General features: G+C 39.2%; 2 protein-coding genes across 4 annotated transcripts in view; one reads left to right on the forward strand and one right to left on the reverse strand.

Moving 5' to 3' along the window:
* Positions 1–7,581, reverse strand: part of MED23 (mediator complex subunit 23) — a 42,133-nt gene extending 34,552 nt beyond the window's left edge. Inside the window, exons 1-7 of one of the 3 annotated variants that reach the window (XM_023230579.2) lie at positions 7,336–7,581; positions 6,972–7,003; positions 6,724–6,811; positions 4,534–4,658; positions 3,016–3,127; positions 1,536–1,634; positions 327–428 (exon numbers count right to left, since the gene is read on the reverse strand). In XM_023230579.2, the coding sequence (XP_023086347.1) occupies positions 327–428; positions 1,536–1,634; positions 3,016–3,127; positions 4,534–4,658; positions 6,724–6,811; positions 6,972–7,003; positions 7,336–7,374 (597 nt within the window). In that variant the 5' untranslated portion in view covers positions 7,375–7,581. Of the gene's footprint in view, positions 1–326; positions 429–1,535; positions 1,635–3,015; positions 3,128–4,533; positions 4,659–6,723; positions 6,812–6,971; positions 7,004–7,118; positions 7,137–7,335 lie in introns of those variants that run through there. The other 2 variants (XM_023230578.2, XM_023230577.1) reach the window with 2 other exon arrangements.
* A 9,163-nt stretch (positions 7,582–16,744) lies between these two features.
* ENPP3 (ectonucleotide pyrophosphatase/phosphodiesterase 3) overlaps positions 16,745–18,846 on the forward strand; it is a 98,695-nt gene continuing 96,593 nt past the window's right edge. Inside the window, exon 1 of the mRNA XM_023230655.1 lies at positions 16,745–16,953. Within this exon, the coding sequence (XP_023086423.1) occupies positions 16,837–16,953 (117 nt within the window). The 5' untranslated portion in view covers positions 16,745–16,836. The remainder of the gene's footprint in view (positions 16,954–18,846) is intronic.

An 18,846-nucleotide genomic window follows, 5' to 3' on the forward strand; every position in this document is an offset into this window, starting at 1 on the left:
GGGTCTCATTCTGTTGCCGAAGCTGGAGTATAGTGGCACGATCACAGCTCACTGCAGCCTCAAACTCCTGGTTTCTAGTAATCCTCCTGCCTCAGCTCCTGAGTAGCTGGGGCTATAGGCATGTGCTACTATGCCTGGATAATATGTATGTGTGTTTTTTAATGTTTTGTAGAGACAGCGTCTTGTTATGTTACCCAAGTTGGTCTTGAACTCTTGTCCTCAAATCATCTTCCCACCTTCGCCTCCCAAAGTGCTGTGAGCCACCAAACCCAGCCGAAAATTTATATTAAAATTTATATTAAAAATTCGGGAAATATAAAATTTACCCAATGTGGAAGTTTGCCTTCAGGATACAGTTTCCTGATCTCAGTGACTGCAAAATAGGCTGGTAATAAGCAGGCATTTCTTTCCAAGATATATGCTATAACCTAAGAAAAATAAAAACGCCACATCATTCTTGACTAGTCCCACATATAAGCCTTTTATTTTATTTATTATCATTATTTTTTTTTTTTTGAGACAGGGTCTTGCTCTGTTGCCCAGGCTTTGTGCAGTGGCACAATCATGGCTCACTACCATCCTCGACCTCTGGGGCTCCAGTGGTGTTCCCACCTCAGCCTCCAGAGTAGCTGGGACTACAGGTGTACGCCAGCAGGCCCGGCTAACTTTCTAATTTTTTGTAAAGACAATGGGCTTAAATGAGCCTCCTGCCTCGGCCTCCCAAAGCACTGGGATTACAGACATGGGCCACTGAATCTGGTCCATGTGAGCCTTTTAAATACAACAATGATAATGACAACAAAGAAGATTAAAAAGTACAGATGTTACTTTCTGGAGAGATGTTGGTCAAAGAACAAAATTTCAGTTTGACAAGAGGAATAAGTTCAAGAGACCTATTGGACCTTATGGTGACTATGGTTAATAACAATATAATGTATACTTCAAAATTGCTAAGAGAGATTTTAAGTGTTATCATTAAAAAAATAAGTATAATATATATATACACACACAGACAATTACTACTTGTCGATTAAAATAAAATGTAGAGATATTATTTATTGGATTTATTGGGTTTCAACTGTAGCATAAAAGAATACATTTATATGCAAAAAATATCTAAAAATAAAGATTAATAAACAATGGAATACATTGTTAATGGTTAGTCAATAACCTTGCACATGCTTTAAATATTGGCACACTTAAACAGGAGAGCAACAGACCAACTTAACAATTCTTGCAATACTAGTTACAAAGTACAAAGATCTTTTAAGTGGTCCACATGCTGAGGTCTTGTAATGGTTTAAGCTATTTTAATTTCTATTTCATTGTTTTCGTAATTTAAAACCATGAATTAAAATTTAAAATGTCCTTTTGAAATATAAGGGAACTAGCATCTTTTAAAATAGAAGTGATTTTTCTTTTTGTAGAAGAAATAGAGCATCTCACAAAATATCATAAGTATTAAAAGCACAGACCTAAACAAAGCTAGACTTTTTTGAGGTTGTGATCATGAATTTCAGACATGTCTAAATTACCTCTCTTGCTGCCAGAAGCTGCTGTACAACAGCAGAGCTCACCGTATTAGGAATTGTCAAAATCTTCTCCAAAATCACTTTTAAGAGATCTCGAACACCCTGATATAAGAAAAAAGACATGGGTTAAAATTAAGTAGTGTCTACTGTGTTAGCTAAAACATCCAAAGGTTTCAGGGTTATATATTCCTTTCAGGTCACACCTTTAAATTTTCTGAATCCTAGTTACTATCTAAGTCCTTAACATTAACTCAAGAGAAGAGTCATGTTCCAAAACAGAATTCTGAAGACTGTCTTACAATACAACGAGCAAAAAAAGTCATTATACGGTTTGCCAAGCTTTTTTGGCCCTCATAACAATAGAAGGGTTTCCACTGTTACAAGGGTCAAACACCTTAATTTATACATACAGACAGAAATACATTTTAACAAGACTTGAAAGCACTCTGAAAACTTGAGTAACAGTATTAAACATTTTGGTAGAGGATTCTTTCTGCTCACTCTCTTTTGTGCTGGGATTATAGGTGTGAGTCACTGTGACTGGCCTATTCTCCCTTCTCATCCATCACATACTTTAATCTTTCAAGGATATCCGAGGCTATTCTGTTAATCATTTCCACATATCTAATACCAGTTACATTATCTGATATATAAAGAAGAAATTTCATTCAACATGCATTTATTGACGATGAACTAGGTAACCAAGCTTGTAAAAGACAGAATATATACATAAAAGAACAATTATGAAGTACCATACAAATAAGAAGGCAAAAATTGCATAAGTCTGAGTAAAGAGAAAATAATTATCAAAAGCTTCTTAGAGTTAACTGTGTGATAAATCATGATTTAAACTAATAATTATCTGTTAGGTCATTATCTGGTAAGTCATTTCAGATTAGAGAAAATGCAGAAATAAAGCACAGGGTCAGACACTAGTAGTTCTTGGGAAAAGGACAATAACAAAAGTCTCCTGAAGATACAGAATGGCTTTTGTAGCTATGGAGTCCCTAAGCCGTTTTATGAGACAAAATTAGAGAGCGTTATGTTGTTTTTGGTCAAGAGCCCAAAGTGCTGAAGATATTAGTTGAGGTAAGACTCACATCCAAGGGAGGTGAAGCAGGTCTTGCTCCCTTCATCAGTGGTGCCTACCATCCCTTCTCAGTTCCACACACCCCTGCTCTGTGCTTTCATTTGAAGGGATCATAACACTTGCAGCATGAAGGAACATGGATTCTGCTTTGTGACTTCCCTACTCTTCATAAAAATGTATTAGCTACCTGTATTTATAAGAATGTTGGGAGGGGAATAGAGGAGCCATGGGAACAACTGAGTAATTTTAAATCTCTTCAGGAGATATACCAGAAGAAATACACAGATTTTGTAAATGCTTCCACATCATTTCTCTCACCTGAAAATAGGATATGCACACTGAAAAATCAATCATATCTGAAAGCAATCACTTTTTATAATGAGAAAAATATACCTTGTAATCCACTCCCCCAATTATTTTCCGAACCAGTTTAAATGTTAAGGCCCAAAGCTGTGTTCTTTCCCACTCAAGAGTGTCAGAGTTTATCAGGGATTCACAAACCAGCCTATAAAGAAAGAAACAGCCATTCCAGTTATAAGACAGAATTTTCCAAGTTCTCTAATAGCCACTGATATGGTTTGGCTGTGTACTCACACAAATCTCATCTTGAATTGTAGTTCCCATAATCTCCATGTGTCATGAGTAAAACCACTTAAATCATGGGGGACAGTTTTCCCCATCCTGTTCTCATGATAGTGAGTGAGTTCTCACAAGATCTAACGGTTTTACATGGGGATTCCCCCTTCGTTGGGCACTCATTCTCTCTCCCGCCGCCCTGTGTGATGAGGTGCCTTTTGCCACGATTCTAAGTTTCCTGAGGCCTCCCTAGCCATGCTGAACTGTGAGTCAATTAAACTTCTTTCCTTTATAAATTTCCCAGTCTCAGGTATGTCTCTGTTAGCAGCATGAGACAGACTAATACAGCCATAGTCTATGGACTGTATTATATTTATCCTCTCAAATATCTTTCATAAAAGTGCATTATTACTAAGCACACTTATAAATATGTGTAGCATTTTACATTATTTACTTGTATGAAAGATCAAAAACAAAGTAAGAATGAAATAATATTCACTATGTTATATTTTATTAGAAAGAAGTGTATCTGGAGCTTTCGGTTACATGTTTACCATCTATCACCTTGCGGTACACTGGATTTTTCCAAGAGGGTGGCAACAAGATTTTTGATCCCACATCTTCTTCTGAAATGTGACACTGACATTTCTCCCAAGGAGAGGTAGAGGGAAAGTCTATGTTCTCACTCCTTAGATGTGGGCAGACCTAAGACTATGGCCGAAAGGATGCAGTATGACTTCCAAGACAAGGTGACACAAGTTCTGTCTAGCCCTCTTTTGCACACTTGCTGTTAGGCTCCACCATGAGGTGAGAAAGTTCAGGCCACAAGGCGAGGGCCTGTGGAGGTTCTGGCTAATAATCCCAGCTGAGGTTCCAGATGACAGCCAGGAACCAACCACCAGATAGCTGAGTGGGGAAGCTTTTGCCATGCTCCAGCCCCAGCTACATCGATCATTAATCATTAAGACCTTGAGGAAAAAGTGCCTCCTAAGCCCAGTCAACCACCAAAACCATGAATAATCTTAAAACCTGAGTATTATTGTTTTAAGCCATGAGGTGTTGAGGTTATGCAGCAAAAGTAAAGTGTTACAAACTAATCAAAGAGATTAATCTCAGCCCCTAGGCAGAAACATCTGGTTTTGAGCCTGCAAGCATTATATAATTCAAAGACTATGACTCCTAAAAACTAAAACCTGAGGTATTATATAAAGGATTACTTGATGAACCTCACTTTCTTCTTCATTCTCTTATCTTTTCACAACAACAACCTCAACCAATTTCCAATCACATATAGAAAAGAAAATTATTCAGATTGCTCATACCCATTAAACGTACCTGGGTGGAAGGAGACCAGTCTCAACTGCCATTGCTAGGCAGTCATAAAGAAAAGAAATTCTTTTAGGACTATGCTGACCATGAATAAACTTAACAATCCACTGGATACACTGTTCATGAGACTCCTGGAAAATTAGAGAATGATTTTATTTGGGGTCTAAAGTTACATTTTTATAACAAATAGCTAATACTACAACTGGAAGTATACCAATACTATGAATGAAATACTTCACTATGAGCATCTGTGGATGAAAATAATTTTTTAAAAAAGCAAAATTAAAATGTTCAGATTCAGTATTTGTCACATTAAGCTTAAAATTTTGCAATTATATAGATAAAATGCTACCTTTTAATTATATGGGACCTTCAAAAGTATTAATTAATTAACTAACATATCAATGGTCAATAGAAAACTCTTAACACAGATCATTGTAAGGCACTGTAAACATTGCCCTTTATGACATATATAAATATTACTGTCACCGGGGGTAAAATTCATTATGTATCAGCCTTATGAGAATTAGGTGTGAATCTAATCCCTAAGAGCCTAAAGAAGAGCCCACTATGAATCTAATGACATGTCACATTTCTAGACTTGCAAAACTTTAAATATGATGTCAAATGTTGTACTGTATCAAAGTTTATCTTCTAGGATATCTCCAAAAGGGGCCTATAATGTTCTGCTTCTCTCCATGACCAGTGTTCTCATACATACTTCTATTGTGGCACATACAACAATGATTTGGAAATACCTATTTTCTTCCTGGTTTCTCCATTAGAGGGCCACATCATAATTCATAAAGTGTTGAATGAATTTTTTAAAAAATTTTTGGAAAGATGTTCAACATCACGAGAAATGCAAAATAAAATTATACTGAGATAAAATTTCTCATGTTTTTGATCAGCAAAGATCAAAAAGCGTAACATTCTATTGTGAGGTTATAATAAAAAGATACTCTCAAACACTGCTGGTGGAAGTATAAACTAGTATAATCCTTCTGGAAAATTTAATAATTTCTATAAAACTTACAAACCAGTAAGGTTTTTGACTCAGCAATACTATTTCTAGGAATTTATCCTATTTTTCAGGCATAATATTATTCATCACAGCACTGGTTAAATGAGAAAAAGTTAAGAAGAAACTTAAGAGTCAGTAGAAGATTGGTTAAAAGGAGGAAGGTACAGCCATACAATGGAATACTACATTGCTATTTAAAAAACAAGTAAGAAAGGAAGGAACAAGTAACTCTTGAACTGATAGGGAATTACCTTTAGATTATTATTAGGAGAAAAAAAGTGCTAATTAATTAACAGTGTACATGGTATATGATCATGCTATAAAAATGTTTCTATATGCATAAAATACTTCTAGGAGAAAACATAACTTGAGGATATTGGCTACAGACAGAAAAAAGAACAGGTAAGAGAAGAGAAAGAGACTAGTTATTGGATCCACCCTTTTTATACCTGTGCATTTTGAACCATATGAATGTATTACCTATTAGAAAACAATTAAACAAAAGGTTAAAACATGGCTGTATTAGCATTATATGATCCATGTCTGGAGTGGCAAATCTTATCACCAGTGGCTGACACACAGTTCTCATTTCCCTACCCATAATACACCATGAGAAGGTAAGGCACTACTGGAATGTGAGCTCTTCGAGGATGACACATTTTGTCTTTTTCACGGATACATTTTCTGGTAGCTGTTCTTTGTTACTTTTACAGTTTGTTTCCTCATTTTTACTATAATATCTTCCTATGGTTATTATAGAATCTTGGTATTCCTATTGTAGCATCTTTGTATCAATGCTGTGCCAATCCCTTTATTAAGTAAAACAAATGGAATGTGTATCCTTGACAAGTAAAGCTTAACACATCTGTTTTCAAGTGTACCAAATAAATCCGAATAGGATGAAAATGATCTTAATTAATCTAACATAGGGGAGGTTTTTTTTTTTTTAACATTGCACACTGTGCAGTATCAACTTGACTTCTGAACATACGTTTTCCACTGAAACATACAAATTAAAACAAACGTAAGCCAGAATAAAAAATGATGACAATTTTGTTTCTTCCTTCTCAGGAAGATCTTAAGAGCAACATCAAAGTAAATGCTAAAGGGGGAAAAAAAACAAGAAGAGGCCAAAAATCATCAGCTGAATGTATCAAAAATGAAGTGCTCACCTGAGAAAGACCACCCCAAAACTGTCTGAAGGCACCCAAACAGCTAATTAGTTTTGTTTTCTCATCTTCAGGAGTATCCATAAACATGCTAAAAAAATAAAAATTACATTATTTGTCATTATTCGTTTTAAAAAGGTAATTACACACAATCAGAATAGTGGATCTTAGAACCTTCCAACACGAAACTAAGTAAAATCTGACAGATACAATCACATGAAAACACAAAAATCCGCCACGCATACACTCACCCAGGAAAAGCCTCTTCTATAACTTCCGTTTTCTGTAAAAAAACAAACAAAATGTAAATATTAATTTTAAAAAGGCGCCTCCCTTAGCCAAGTATTACAATGTAACACGGGACAAGTCACCTTAATCAGCTCTGAAACTATCAATACCTATCTGGCCTGTCACTGTATCGATTTCAAAGGATACAACGAACTTGACAGCAGTTTGAGAATCACTAAACCTCCCCGCATACAACCTCAGTGTCAAAACAAGAGAATAAAAAGGGAAGCGTGAGACGAGGTTGCCCAGGCCAGCTTCCTTGGTCTACTGCCCCCGCGTCTACCAGTCCCCGAGTCGTAGTCCTGGATGGCCGGCAGCTGCACTCACCACCACCTCTTCGAAAATGCTCTGCAGTTGCGTCTCCATCTGTACTATTACCCCCGCCTTTCCGGGGTGCCCGGCAAGGCCCGGGTCAGACCCGCGCTCCGGGAATATATGGGGCAGAGGGGCGGAGACCTCCGGAGGAAACCGTAGCTCTCTGGCGTCGCTTCCCTCCCCCAGTGCTTTACCGGGAGCGTTCCCTCCGCGGCCCAGCCAACTGGAGGAACCTGTACCGAAGACCGGAAGGGCCCGGTACGCGCTGTTTGCAAACCCCGCAGAAACCAGTGGCGCCGCCAGACAGTTCCGTCTGTGGAGAAGGGCAGCCCGCAAGCCGGACGAGAGCGCCCCCAAACGGAACCTTGAGCCCAAGGACCCCGGAGGCGTCGTCGACCGCAGGCCGCCACCTCCCGGATGGAGAAGGAGTTGCTTCCTGCTCGGGACTAACCCGTTTGCAGACTGGGAAATGAAAAGCTTGGAACCCAGAGGCTGCAGCCTGTGGAAAATGCTGGAGCCGCAGCTGATGTCTGTGAGACGCTGACCTTCTGGACCTCCATCAGCGGCCTACAGCCAGGAGCTGAAGCCACAGAAACGGTGTCTTCTCAGCTATGATAACCTCAGTGCAAATGTGATTGATTGACTTTTGAATGCCAAACCAATTTTGCTTCTATGGTATAAATGCTACTTGGTCATAATATATTATCCTTTTAAATGTATTGCTGGATTCTATTGGCTATTATATTGTTGAGAATACGTGTTTTTCTTCATATGCCACCGTCATCACCAACCCCTAAAACATCTGTTATGCCTTTTGAATGATCAGCTTTCTTTACCTCAAAAAGAAAATTGTTGATGAGAGTCATAGACATCCAAAGGCCCTTTCACTTCTTCTAGGGTTGTGAAATGCCACAAACTGCTAAGCATGAACTACTCCTTTGTAGCTGCTAAGTGATGAGCTGATGACTCCCCATCCATGGTTTTGTTATACAAGTCTCTGACCTGGCATAAATTTAGTTTTCTAACAACTTTAACATGCACATGCAACCATCGTTGCCCACACAATAGCTACTAAAAGCTGAAAAGAAAGAATTCAGATTCCCTGCTGGAGAAAAACTTGAAGAGTTAGGCTTCGTATATTGTTTGCTAGGGTTGCTATAACAAAATGCCACAGACTGGGTGGCTTAAACAACAGAAATTTCTTTTCTTGTAATTCTGGAGGCTAGAAGTCTGAGGTTGAGGTTGGTAGGGTTACTTTCTATAGAGCCCTCTGTCCTTGGCTCGTAGATGACCTTCTTCTCCTGTGTCTTCACCTAATTTTCCCTTCCTAGTAGGACACCAGTCAGGTTAGGGCCCATGTAGCTACTCTAAAGAGCCTTAGTTTAGTTGAAGAAGTAGACATTTTAAACCGTAATATAGTGTGATATGTGCAATACTAGTGGTGCTAATAACGTGCCGGGGGAAAAGGAGGAAATACAAATTTTTCTACAGAAAGGGATTTAGAAAGATACCTACGTGAGTTTGCTTAGACTGCTGTGAATAGCATACTATAAACTGGGGGGGGTAATTTGAGTCTGAGCAAACTGAAAGCTGAGAATTCAGGCTTCTTGTTCCATCCTTGTCCTATCATGATTTCGAGTGGGGGACTAAAGAGCCAACCGGAAACTCTGAGCAACTGGGCAGGGCTTATCAACTTTAAGCATCATTATAGTGTGGTCTGGGGGCATTGTTTCTTGGAGAATCCCCAAAGTTGGTATCGTCAGGTCTTTCCCCTTAAGTTGGTCTGAATCATCAAGGAAGATACATCTAATCTCTTACAAGTGGATAAAGTTCTGACTGGCTGCCAACTGTCTTGCAGCCAAATTAAACAAGAAGCCCAAGTTCTCAGATTACAGTTTGCTCAGACTCGAATCACCCCAGTTTATAGTATGCTATTCACAGCAGTCTAACCAAACTCACATAGGTATCTTTCTAAATCCCTTTCTGTAGAAAAATGTGTATTTCTTCCTCTTTCTCCCGGTACTTTATTAGCACCGCTAGTATTGCACAGATTACACTAGATTACCATTTAAAATGTCTACTTCTTCAACTCGACTAAAGCTCTTTAGAGTAGATACAGAAACTAAACATGCCTGCATTTCTTAACACCTGGCGTAAAGTCTGATACTTGGTGGTACTCAAGTCATTTTTCATTACTTTGGGTAGAATAAAAACATCCGAAGTGCCTTTATTTTATAGGCAAGACTTCCTTTTAGGTAATAGCTATTTCTGGAATGCTGGATGTAGAGAAAGATTTGGAACACCTAAAGAGTCATACCTGGTAAAGTTATTATAATTTATAACAATTGAGTTCACCGGACATTTATGTATGTGGTAGCTTAGACTTCTAATGTTATTTCTGAAACTGTTACAAAATTTATTCAGCAAGTGTTCATTGAATGTCTTCTAGGTGTTGGCCACTGTGCTAGACACTAAAACAAGACTGCAAGCCCAAACTGACCTAGTTCCTGCCACCACAGAGCTGACATGGCAGAGAGGAGTTTAAAGGTTTGGGAAAATAGCTTGGTTCATGCCAGGTTTCAGAGATGTAAACAGGACATGGCCTGTACCTTCTGCTTCATGGACGGGCACCGTGGGAGCACTGTGACACTGAGCTGTACCTCAGAGAGCCCAGGCAGCATGCTTGTTTTATAACGTCTTTTCTGGAGACATCGCTAGAATCTGACTCATAAATGAGGCCCTCATGAGTACACTACAAATGAGAAGAGCCTATGAACACCTGGAAAATGTTTGGAAATCAAATTATTTCTGAGTTTCAAAATGAACAAGAGAGGGCTCCTAGAAATCTAACACTACTAGGGAAGATGTCTGTACTTGAGACAAAGTAAGAGAAACAGTCTGCCAAGAACCAGAGAGAGCCTTAGGAATGCTGATCATTCAGCAGAAAACAATTACTACACCACAGGAGTCATCACATCAGGTTCCTTGTCTCCAAATTGATTATAGATGTTCATTGTGCTGATCAATAATGAGATTTTTACTTATTTAGTCAGAAAACATCTTTTCACACACATAGGTAATGGCAAACAGTGGTATCAAACTGTGACCATTGATTCTACTTTGCCATAGTCATTGTTTGGAGGACTAGAGCTGGACTCTCTATTCCCTGCTGAGGTGTTTGCTTTGTCTCCCAGTGTATACCATTCCCTCTCAGACCTGGTTTGGCACTGCTGACATCAGTCTCACCAAGACAGCCAGTTCTCAATTCAGCTTCAATGTTGGATCTCCACTTGCTGAGGATTAGCTTCTGTCCTTCCCGTACCAACTGCCTACCTGTTTAGCTTTCTGATTACTTTGTGTGCTTGTCAATCTCCTTGTAGGTTTTTCTGCTTTTTCCTCATGACTGGCCCTCCCTGAAGTTAGTCACCTGCCCATCTATCTCTGGAATTATGTTATTATGTGAGGTCTCCCTTCCTTTGTGGACTCCTTCTTCCTTTTGCTGTTGGACGTGAGCCTAGCATCCACCTCACCTCCACCCCCCTCCTCAGTGTGATTAGTTTCTCTGGGCTCTCCCAGTCTAGCTTGTCCACCTATCACCCAAGCTCTAGCACTGGAACCAGGAAGGGCAGGTTCCTGAGACTTAAGGAAGTAGATGTTGGCAGGCCCCTAGGGCTTTTCTGAGACAACAACAACCCATTTGTTGCCAGAATTCTGTGGACATTGGGACCTTCTGTAACATGAGGAATGTTTATGGTTTACATTGATGGGTGACTTAATGGTAGCTGCCTCTCAGAATGCAAGTGTTCTGGGCCATTAAGCATTAAAATGTTCAGAGTAAAGTTTTCGGAACCAAGAAGGTACAGGTTGTTCTGAAGTTGAAGAAGAAAAGAAAAGAAAAGAAGGTACAGATTGTTCTGAAGTTAAAGAAGAAAAGAATAGGCAAGGTTTCAAGGTCCGGTTAACTTAGAAAGTGTAGGTTCAGATCTAAGTGATACAGGCAGCCTATTCCAAAGTCTAAGCTGCATGGAAGGTGTGGTGTTGGCTTGTGTCCATTGATCAGGTGAACTGTTAGGATTAAGTTTTTTTTTTTCTTTTTCCTTTTTTTTTAGATGGTGGTCTTACTCTGCTGCTCATGCTGGAATGCAGTGGTGCCATCATAGCTTACTACAGCCCCAAACTCCTGGGCTCAAGCAATCCTGACCACATCCTCCCACCTCAGCCTCCTGAGTAGCCAGGACTATAGGCATGCACCATAACTCCTGGATAACTTTTTATTTTTCATTTTTTGTAGAGACAGGGTCTCACTATGTGGCCCTGGTGGATCTCATACTGGCCTTAAGTGATCCTCCTGCCTCAGCCTCCCAAAGTGCTGGGATTACAGGTATGAGCCAATGCATCCAGCCAGGAATAAGTTTCTAGAACTTGAAAGACTCAAAAGAGGTTAGGGTTTAGAGTTCAGTTAGAGGAATTGTTATAGCTGAAAATGTGGCTGTCGATTTGGCAATGCCAACCATCTTCACTATACCTACTTGTATTATACATAGGTAGATTCCTTAAGGTTTATTCATCTCAGGACCTGAAGGACTAGAATGTGTCCCTATTATCATATCCAAAATTTAGTGACTTAGAGATAATCTAATAATCTCTGATAATTCTGAAAAATGAAGAATTCAATGTCCAGAATCAATTAGTTTGTAACGGAGACAGTCACCTGCAAGTTAAGCCTTTATCAGAGGCCCCCTGACTTCCCCATCTAGGATTTTGTGTGTGTGTGTTTTTCAGGGTTGAAAGAGGATGGGGATACACTTACTATGTACCCACAATTTTTTTTAATTAAAAAAAAAAGAAAAGGGATGAGAGATGAGGATGAAGGAAGACAGAGGTGAAATTCTGGCAGTGTAGGACATAAGGAATCACTTAGTAAAGATACAGAGTGAGAGTCAGTAGTACCTTGGTGATGTGGTTAGGCTTTGTATCCCCACCCAAATCTCATCTTGAATTGTAATCTCCACATGCTGAGGGAGGGAAGTGATTGGATTCTGGGGGTGGTGTCCCCCATGCTGTTCTCGTGGTAGTCGATTTTCACAAGATCTGATGGTTTTTATAAGTGTTTGACAGTACCTCCTATGCACACATTCTCTTCTTTCTCCTGCCACCATGTAAAGAAGGTTCTTACTTCTCCTTTGCTTTCCACCATGATTGTAAATTGCCTGAGGCCTCCCCAGCCATGTGGAACTGTGAGTGAATTAAAGCTCTTTTCTTTATAAATTACCCAGTCTCAGGTAGTTCTTTATAGCACTGTGAAAATGGACTAATATACTTGGTGTACAAAACTAGTATAGAATCAAGTTACATTTTGGAGAATACCAGGAAAAAGCATCTGAAAGGGCAACTGGAGTGTCAGGACCAGGTTAACAGCAGGCTCTGTGGTGCAATGGATAGTGCATTGGACTTTAGCCTAGATTGAAAGAACCAGGTTAAGCTCAACAACTAATGCTGATGCTTTCACTGGTTAGGCCTATAGGTGGAATTGGTGAAGTTGAGGGTATACCACACTAATTTTTAATTTTTCTAATTCTGAAACCCAGGCTCACCTGATTGTGGCAGTGGGGAATGTTCAAAATCTGTAGGATAGGGCAGGCTGGCAGACTGGCAACTCAGGCTAATGCTGCTGTTTTGGGAATGAATTTTTTCTCCGGTAAGCCTGTTTTTGCTTGTAAGGACTTCAGCTGATTGGATGAAGTGCACGCACATTATTGAAGACAGTTTCCTTTTTTAAAGTCAGTTAATTGTAGTTGTTACCACATCTACAAAATGTCATCACAACATCACCCTAGATTAGTGTTTGGTTAAATAACAGGATACCATGGCCTAGCCAAGTTGACACACACAACTAATCATCACAGCAGGAAGGAAAAGTAGGATCCCTAGCAACTGAAGGTAAGGTAGAGTCAGTGCACTGCCATGAGTGCAAGTAGGCAATCAGAACCCAGAAACCCATAAAAATGGAAGGCACATAACAAATGATTAGATAAAAGCCACAGATCGCAAGAATCCCCTAAATTTGAGACAAATTATGCCATAAGTTTGGTCTTTGTTTTTAAAAAATAGGTATGATTCAACAGCAAAATACTCTGAAGAAGGAACTGGTGGCATTTCACTTCCGAGATATCACTAACTAAAAGAATTGTGCATAAGTGACCAAGTCCCTTTGGTGGTCCTCTGACCTTATCTGTAAAATCTGAACGTCCGATGAGAATAATGACAAAATGTTTGCAGAAAAGAATTTGAATGTAAAGTGTTTAGACTGCCCTGAGCTACATATCAAATCACTAAGAGGGATATTTATTTATTTGTTTGTTTGTTTATTTATTTATTTATTTTGAGACGGTCTCACTCTGTTGCCCAGGCTGGAATGCAGTGGCATGATCTTGGATCACCGCAACCTCCGCTTCCCAGGTGCCAGCGATTCTCAAGCTTCAGCCTCCCAAGTACCTGGGATTAGAGGCAAGTGCCACCATGGGCCTGGCTAATTTTTGTATTTTTAGTAGAGATGGGGTTTCACCATGTTGGCCACGCTGGTCTCGAACTCCTGACTCCATGTGATCTGCCTGTCTCAGCCTTCTAAAGTGCTGGGGTTACAGGTGTGAGCCACAATGCATGGCTAATTTTTGTATTTTTAGCAGACATCGGGTTTCACCATGTTGGCAAGACTGGTCTCGAACTCCTGACCCAGGTGATCCTCCCGTCTCAGCCTTCCAAAGTGCTGGGATTATAGGTGTGAGCCACCGTGCCGGGCTAGGATATTTTAAAAATACTGCTGCCTTAGTCAAAACTACATAAGATCATTAAACTGAAGTGGAACCTGGGCTTCAGAATTAGAAAAATAAAAAATTTAAAAAAAAGAAAAAAAAAAAAAAACCCAAACGTCTCTGAGTACTTCTAAGTTCATCCAGTGTGGAGAGTCAGGTGCCCACATTATTCAAATGTTTTTTTACTATGATTTTTAAACACATGATACTCCATGTGGTTCCTGGAAAGAAATCTGCAAGAACCTGGATTTGGTTGTCTTTATGGCATCTTCTAGTTCTAAAATGAATTCCTTCTGTATCAACAACTAATGCTGATGCTTTTGCTGGTTAGGGATATAGGTGAAATTGGTGAAGTGGGGGGTATACTGAACCAAGGGAGTGATGGAAAAGACGAGCACAAACCCATAATGCCCGAAAGGAAAAGTGGCTCTCATGCTGCAGATTTATTTTTTATTTATTTTTACTTTTCCATTTTTTTATATTTTTGAGACTGGGTCTCACTCTTGTTGCCCAGGCTGGAGTGTAGTGGCATCATCTCGATTTCCTGGCCTCAAGTGATCGTCCCACCTCAGCCTCCTGAGTAGCTGATACTATAGGCATGTACCACCACACCTGGCCAATTTTTTGAATTTTTAATAGAGATGGGATTTTGCCTTGTTGCCCAGGCTGGTCTCCAACTCCTGGACTCAAGCAATCCTCCCGCCTCAGACACCCAACGTGTTGGGATTACAGGTGTGAGCCACCACAACTGGCTATTTTTTATTTTTTGTTACAGAGCCTCACTCTGTCTCTCACGCTGGAGTTCAGTGGCGTGATCATGTGGCAGGCCAGGTCTCACAAACAGGCAGGCCTCCATAACAACTGTTTCAGCACTGACTGAATGGTTAGGTTAAATATTAAAGACTGAGAGAGCAAGTGCCCTTACACAAAAGCTGGAATGAGTAACAAAGGCCCACCAAGATTCTTGCCCAGGTGTTCCCCGGCCTTAAAGCATGAGAAGATAATGAAGGAATACTCACACTCCTTGTGACAAGACAGTTGTCAGGAGATTCCCAGCAGCTGCCGGGTGAGATTTTCCTGGGGATTCTCCTGAGGGCTATCCCATGCGCAAAACCACATGTCCCTCTGCCTACCCGGAATAACGGAGATCAGGGTGGACATGCTCAAAGGGTAAAACCAGATTGTATACCAGGAGCCTATTATTTTCCCATCTGGGTTTGTTAAGCCATTTGCCTGGTACTGCCAATAGGGCTTGCTTATATACCCACTTTGCATTTGGTTAAGATCAGTTTTGAGTGGGTTTTGAATCTGTTCTGCCTGAGTGTACCCACCCCCTCTTGTCTTTGTCTGAAATCTGTCTCTGCTTGTTTGTGTATCTGTCATGGGTCACTGCAGCCTCAAACTCTGGCCTCAAGGGATCCTCACACCTCAGCCTCCCCAGTAGCTGGGACTATTGGCATGCGCCACCATGCCTGGCTAATTTTTGTTGTTGTTGTAGAGACAGATTCTCCCTATGTTGCCCCGGCTGGTCTCAAATTCCTGGACTCAAGCAATCCTCTTCCCCATGATTTTCAGAAATAGTGTCTAAATCCCATGTTTCAGACATGTTTAGTTAGAGTAGTGATGCAGTCATTGTATTTATGTTGGAATGCATTCTTTTCATATTTTTTTTCTCACTGCTTTTAGGGTTGGAAGAGTTTAGTTAGAGTAGTGTTTTCCAAAGGGTGTACTGCAGTCTACAGGATTTTGATAATCTTTTCATTAGAGAAGAGTACTCAAGCTTTATTTAATCAAGGGGGTTATCATAGAACTCATGTTCCATGGAACCACACTTTGAGAATGACTGCCTTAGGGTCACTGAAAGTAGAAGAGCTTAACATCCACTATTTGCTAAAATTCTCTTTGGCCAACACAATTATTAATTTAGCTTCTTTCATCACAAAACTGTAACCCCTTTTCAGCATGGAGTACACTTGCTAGGATGTACCAGTCTAGATAAATAAGAAAATAGTGAATTTAAATTGATTAGTGAAAATTGCTTGGATTTGGGGAGTTAGAAGTCTTGGGTATCAGTTCTAGTTCTGGCACCTAGTAAATAAGTAACTTTGATCAATAAGTCATATATAATAATTTAAATACTCAGAGCCTTAATTTGCTCACCTAAAAACAAGAATAAAATGTTTATAAGGAATATTGTTAAGTTTGACTTGAGCTAATGTGTATACAAACTTGTCAAATTGTGAAGACTGTAAAAAGCAAGACATAATTATCACAGAGATATGTACTTTTTATTGGTTCAGTAGAGTTTCAGAATTTCTACTATAGTCAAAGCTTGTTTTGCTATATTGATTTTCAACTGCTATGAAGTTTATAGAAAAGCAGAAAGTCTGAAATTTCTGTGACAAGGCTTTTTGTTTGGGGTTATTTTTAAAGGAAGCAGAAGATCAGATTGTATTAAAATTTGATGATTGCATTATTCTTGTTATATATGTCTTGACTAGTATTTAGTAAAAGTTATAAGGAAAAAAGGAGCAGTTGTCTGCAATATACTAGAAATGAACTTGAATCTTTTCACACTATCGTTATTACAACATTTTTCCTCTCTCCAGATTGCCCAATCACTGAAGAGCTGTGATCTTCCTAAACAGTTAAAAGTCAAGCACAGCTATGTAACTCATACAGTTTATCTTTGCCAGACTAGATGAAAGAAGGAGCACTACCGCATTCTGATACCAGGACAATGGAATCTGTGTTGACTTTAGCAACAGAACAACCTGTTAAGAAGAACACTCTTAAGAAATATAAAATAGCTTGCATTGTAAGTACAATTCTTATTTTTAGTCTTTCCAGTTTTGTGACAAATGTTAAAAGTATGATTTCCCATTTACATTGCTTTGTGTTGCTATTAAAATGTAAACTTTTAAGTAACTGTGTTAAGTATTATCCCTTATGAAAACTCTAATGCAAATTAATATCTTAAATCATATTTTACAAGAAATTTGAGTAACAACAAGTTAACATTTCATTAATCTCAGAAGTTGGAATCCATGACAGAATGCTTTGTGACACTGATTTTTTGCGTGATTATAACTACCTCTCAATCACTTTTTTATTGCATGAGTATTTTAAGACAAGAAAGTGAAAAATTAAAATAATCATATCCTATTATTTACCGAACCAACAATTTTATCCTATTTTACTTCACTCCTAGAGATAGTCTCTTTTGCCTATTTTCTCTTTCTTGTCCTTTTATGTGGTAAGATCTCCTGCCACCATTCCTCAGCCCCCCCAAAAAAATTTCCTTGATTTTTTCTTTTTTCTTTATTTTTCTTAATTAAAATTTTTTTTTGCTTTTTCTTTTTACTCCAGATATATGCGTATCCATTTCCTTGATTTTATTACTCTTTTCCCTTCGCCATCAAACTTTTGGAGAAAAGAGGGCTTATTTCATTGCTTCAGTTTTCTCAGCCCCCAACCATTCCTTCGTGCTCTGGTTTTGTTTCTACTGTACTAAGTCCCCGACTCAAAAGTCAGTCCTCCTCATCCTTTGTCCACTTGAGTGTTCATAACAACAATAACTGCCTGGTACTTTCTCATTCTGAATTATTCTCTCCCCTTGCTTCCATTATGACACTGACATTTTCATTTTTATGACTTTTTCTTTTTCTGCATTCTTAGTCAACAATTGCTCTATTCTCATGAAAATTACAACACAAGCTTCACTAAACCCTAAGATCTCTTAAGAAATCTCATGTTCTCTAATAGTCTTTTTAATTTTTATTTTATTTTTGAGACAAGGTCTCCCTCCATTGGGATCTCAACTCACTGCAACCTCTGTTTCCCAGCTCATGTGATCCTCCTGCCTCAGCCTCCTGAGTAGCTGGGGACCACAGGTACATGCTACAAGGCTCAGCTAAGTTTTTGTGAGTTTTCTTTTTCTTTTCTTTTTTTTTTCTTTTCTTTTCTTTTTTTTTTTTTTTTTTTTTTTGTAGAGACTGGGTTTCACCATGTTTCCCAGGCTGGTCTCAAACTTCTGGATCAAGTGATCCACCTGCCTTGGCCTCCCAAAGTGCTGGGACTACAGGAATGAACCACCGCACCTGGCCTCTAGTTTTTTTAAGAGTCATATCCCCAGCCAAGAATTCCAAGTAATCTACTAGCTCCGACTTTTTGCCCAGTCTCTGTCACACAATTTCTTTTTTTTTAAAAGATGTTATTATTTTGTTAATATGTATATTTTTAGAGACTGGGTCTCGCTATGTTGCCCAGGCTGGTCCTGAACCCTGGGCTCAAGCGATCCTCCCACTCAGCCTCTTGCGTAGCTGGGGACTATGTGCGTGCCCCAGTGCACTAGCCTGTTTCAAATGCCTGCGTCCTGACTCCTGACTCAGTACCTTATACCAAAACTAATTGCATTATTTTTTCACACCTATCTTGCTGCAGTTTTTCCCTGTATCCTGCACTTTAAGGTCACCACTATTCTCTGTCTCTCCAGAATTGTTTCAAGAAGTAAATAAAACAATGTGAATTAATGTGTGTAAAGCCCAGTAACAAAATAAATCCTGAATATATTCCATTTAATCTTTATCCTTCTGGGAATTTCAATTTCAGAGTGTTCTTTACAGTTCTTATGCATATGTGTGTGTGTGTGTGTGTGTGTGTGTGTGTGTGTATATATATATTTTTTTTTTTTTTTGAGACACATTCTTTC

The sequence above is a fragment of the Piliocolobus tephrosceles genome, chromosome 5 (genome assembly GCF_002776525.5).
Source record: "Piliocolobus tephrosceles isolate RC106 chromosome 5, ASM277652v3, whole genome shotgun sequence".
Lineage (NCBI taxonomy): Eukaryota > Metazoa > Chordata > Mammalia > Primates > Cercopithecidae > Piliocolobus > Piliocolobus tephrosceles.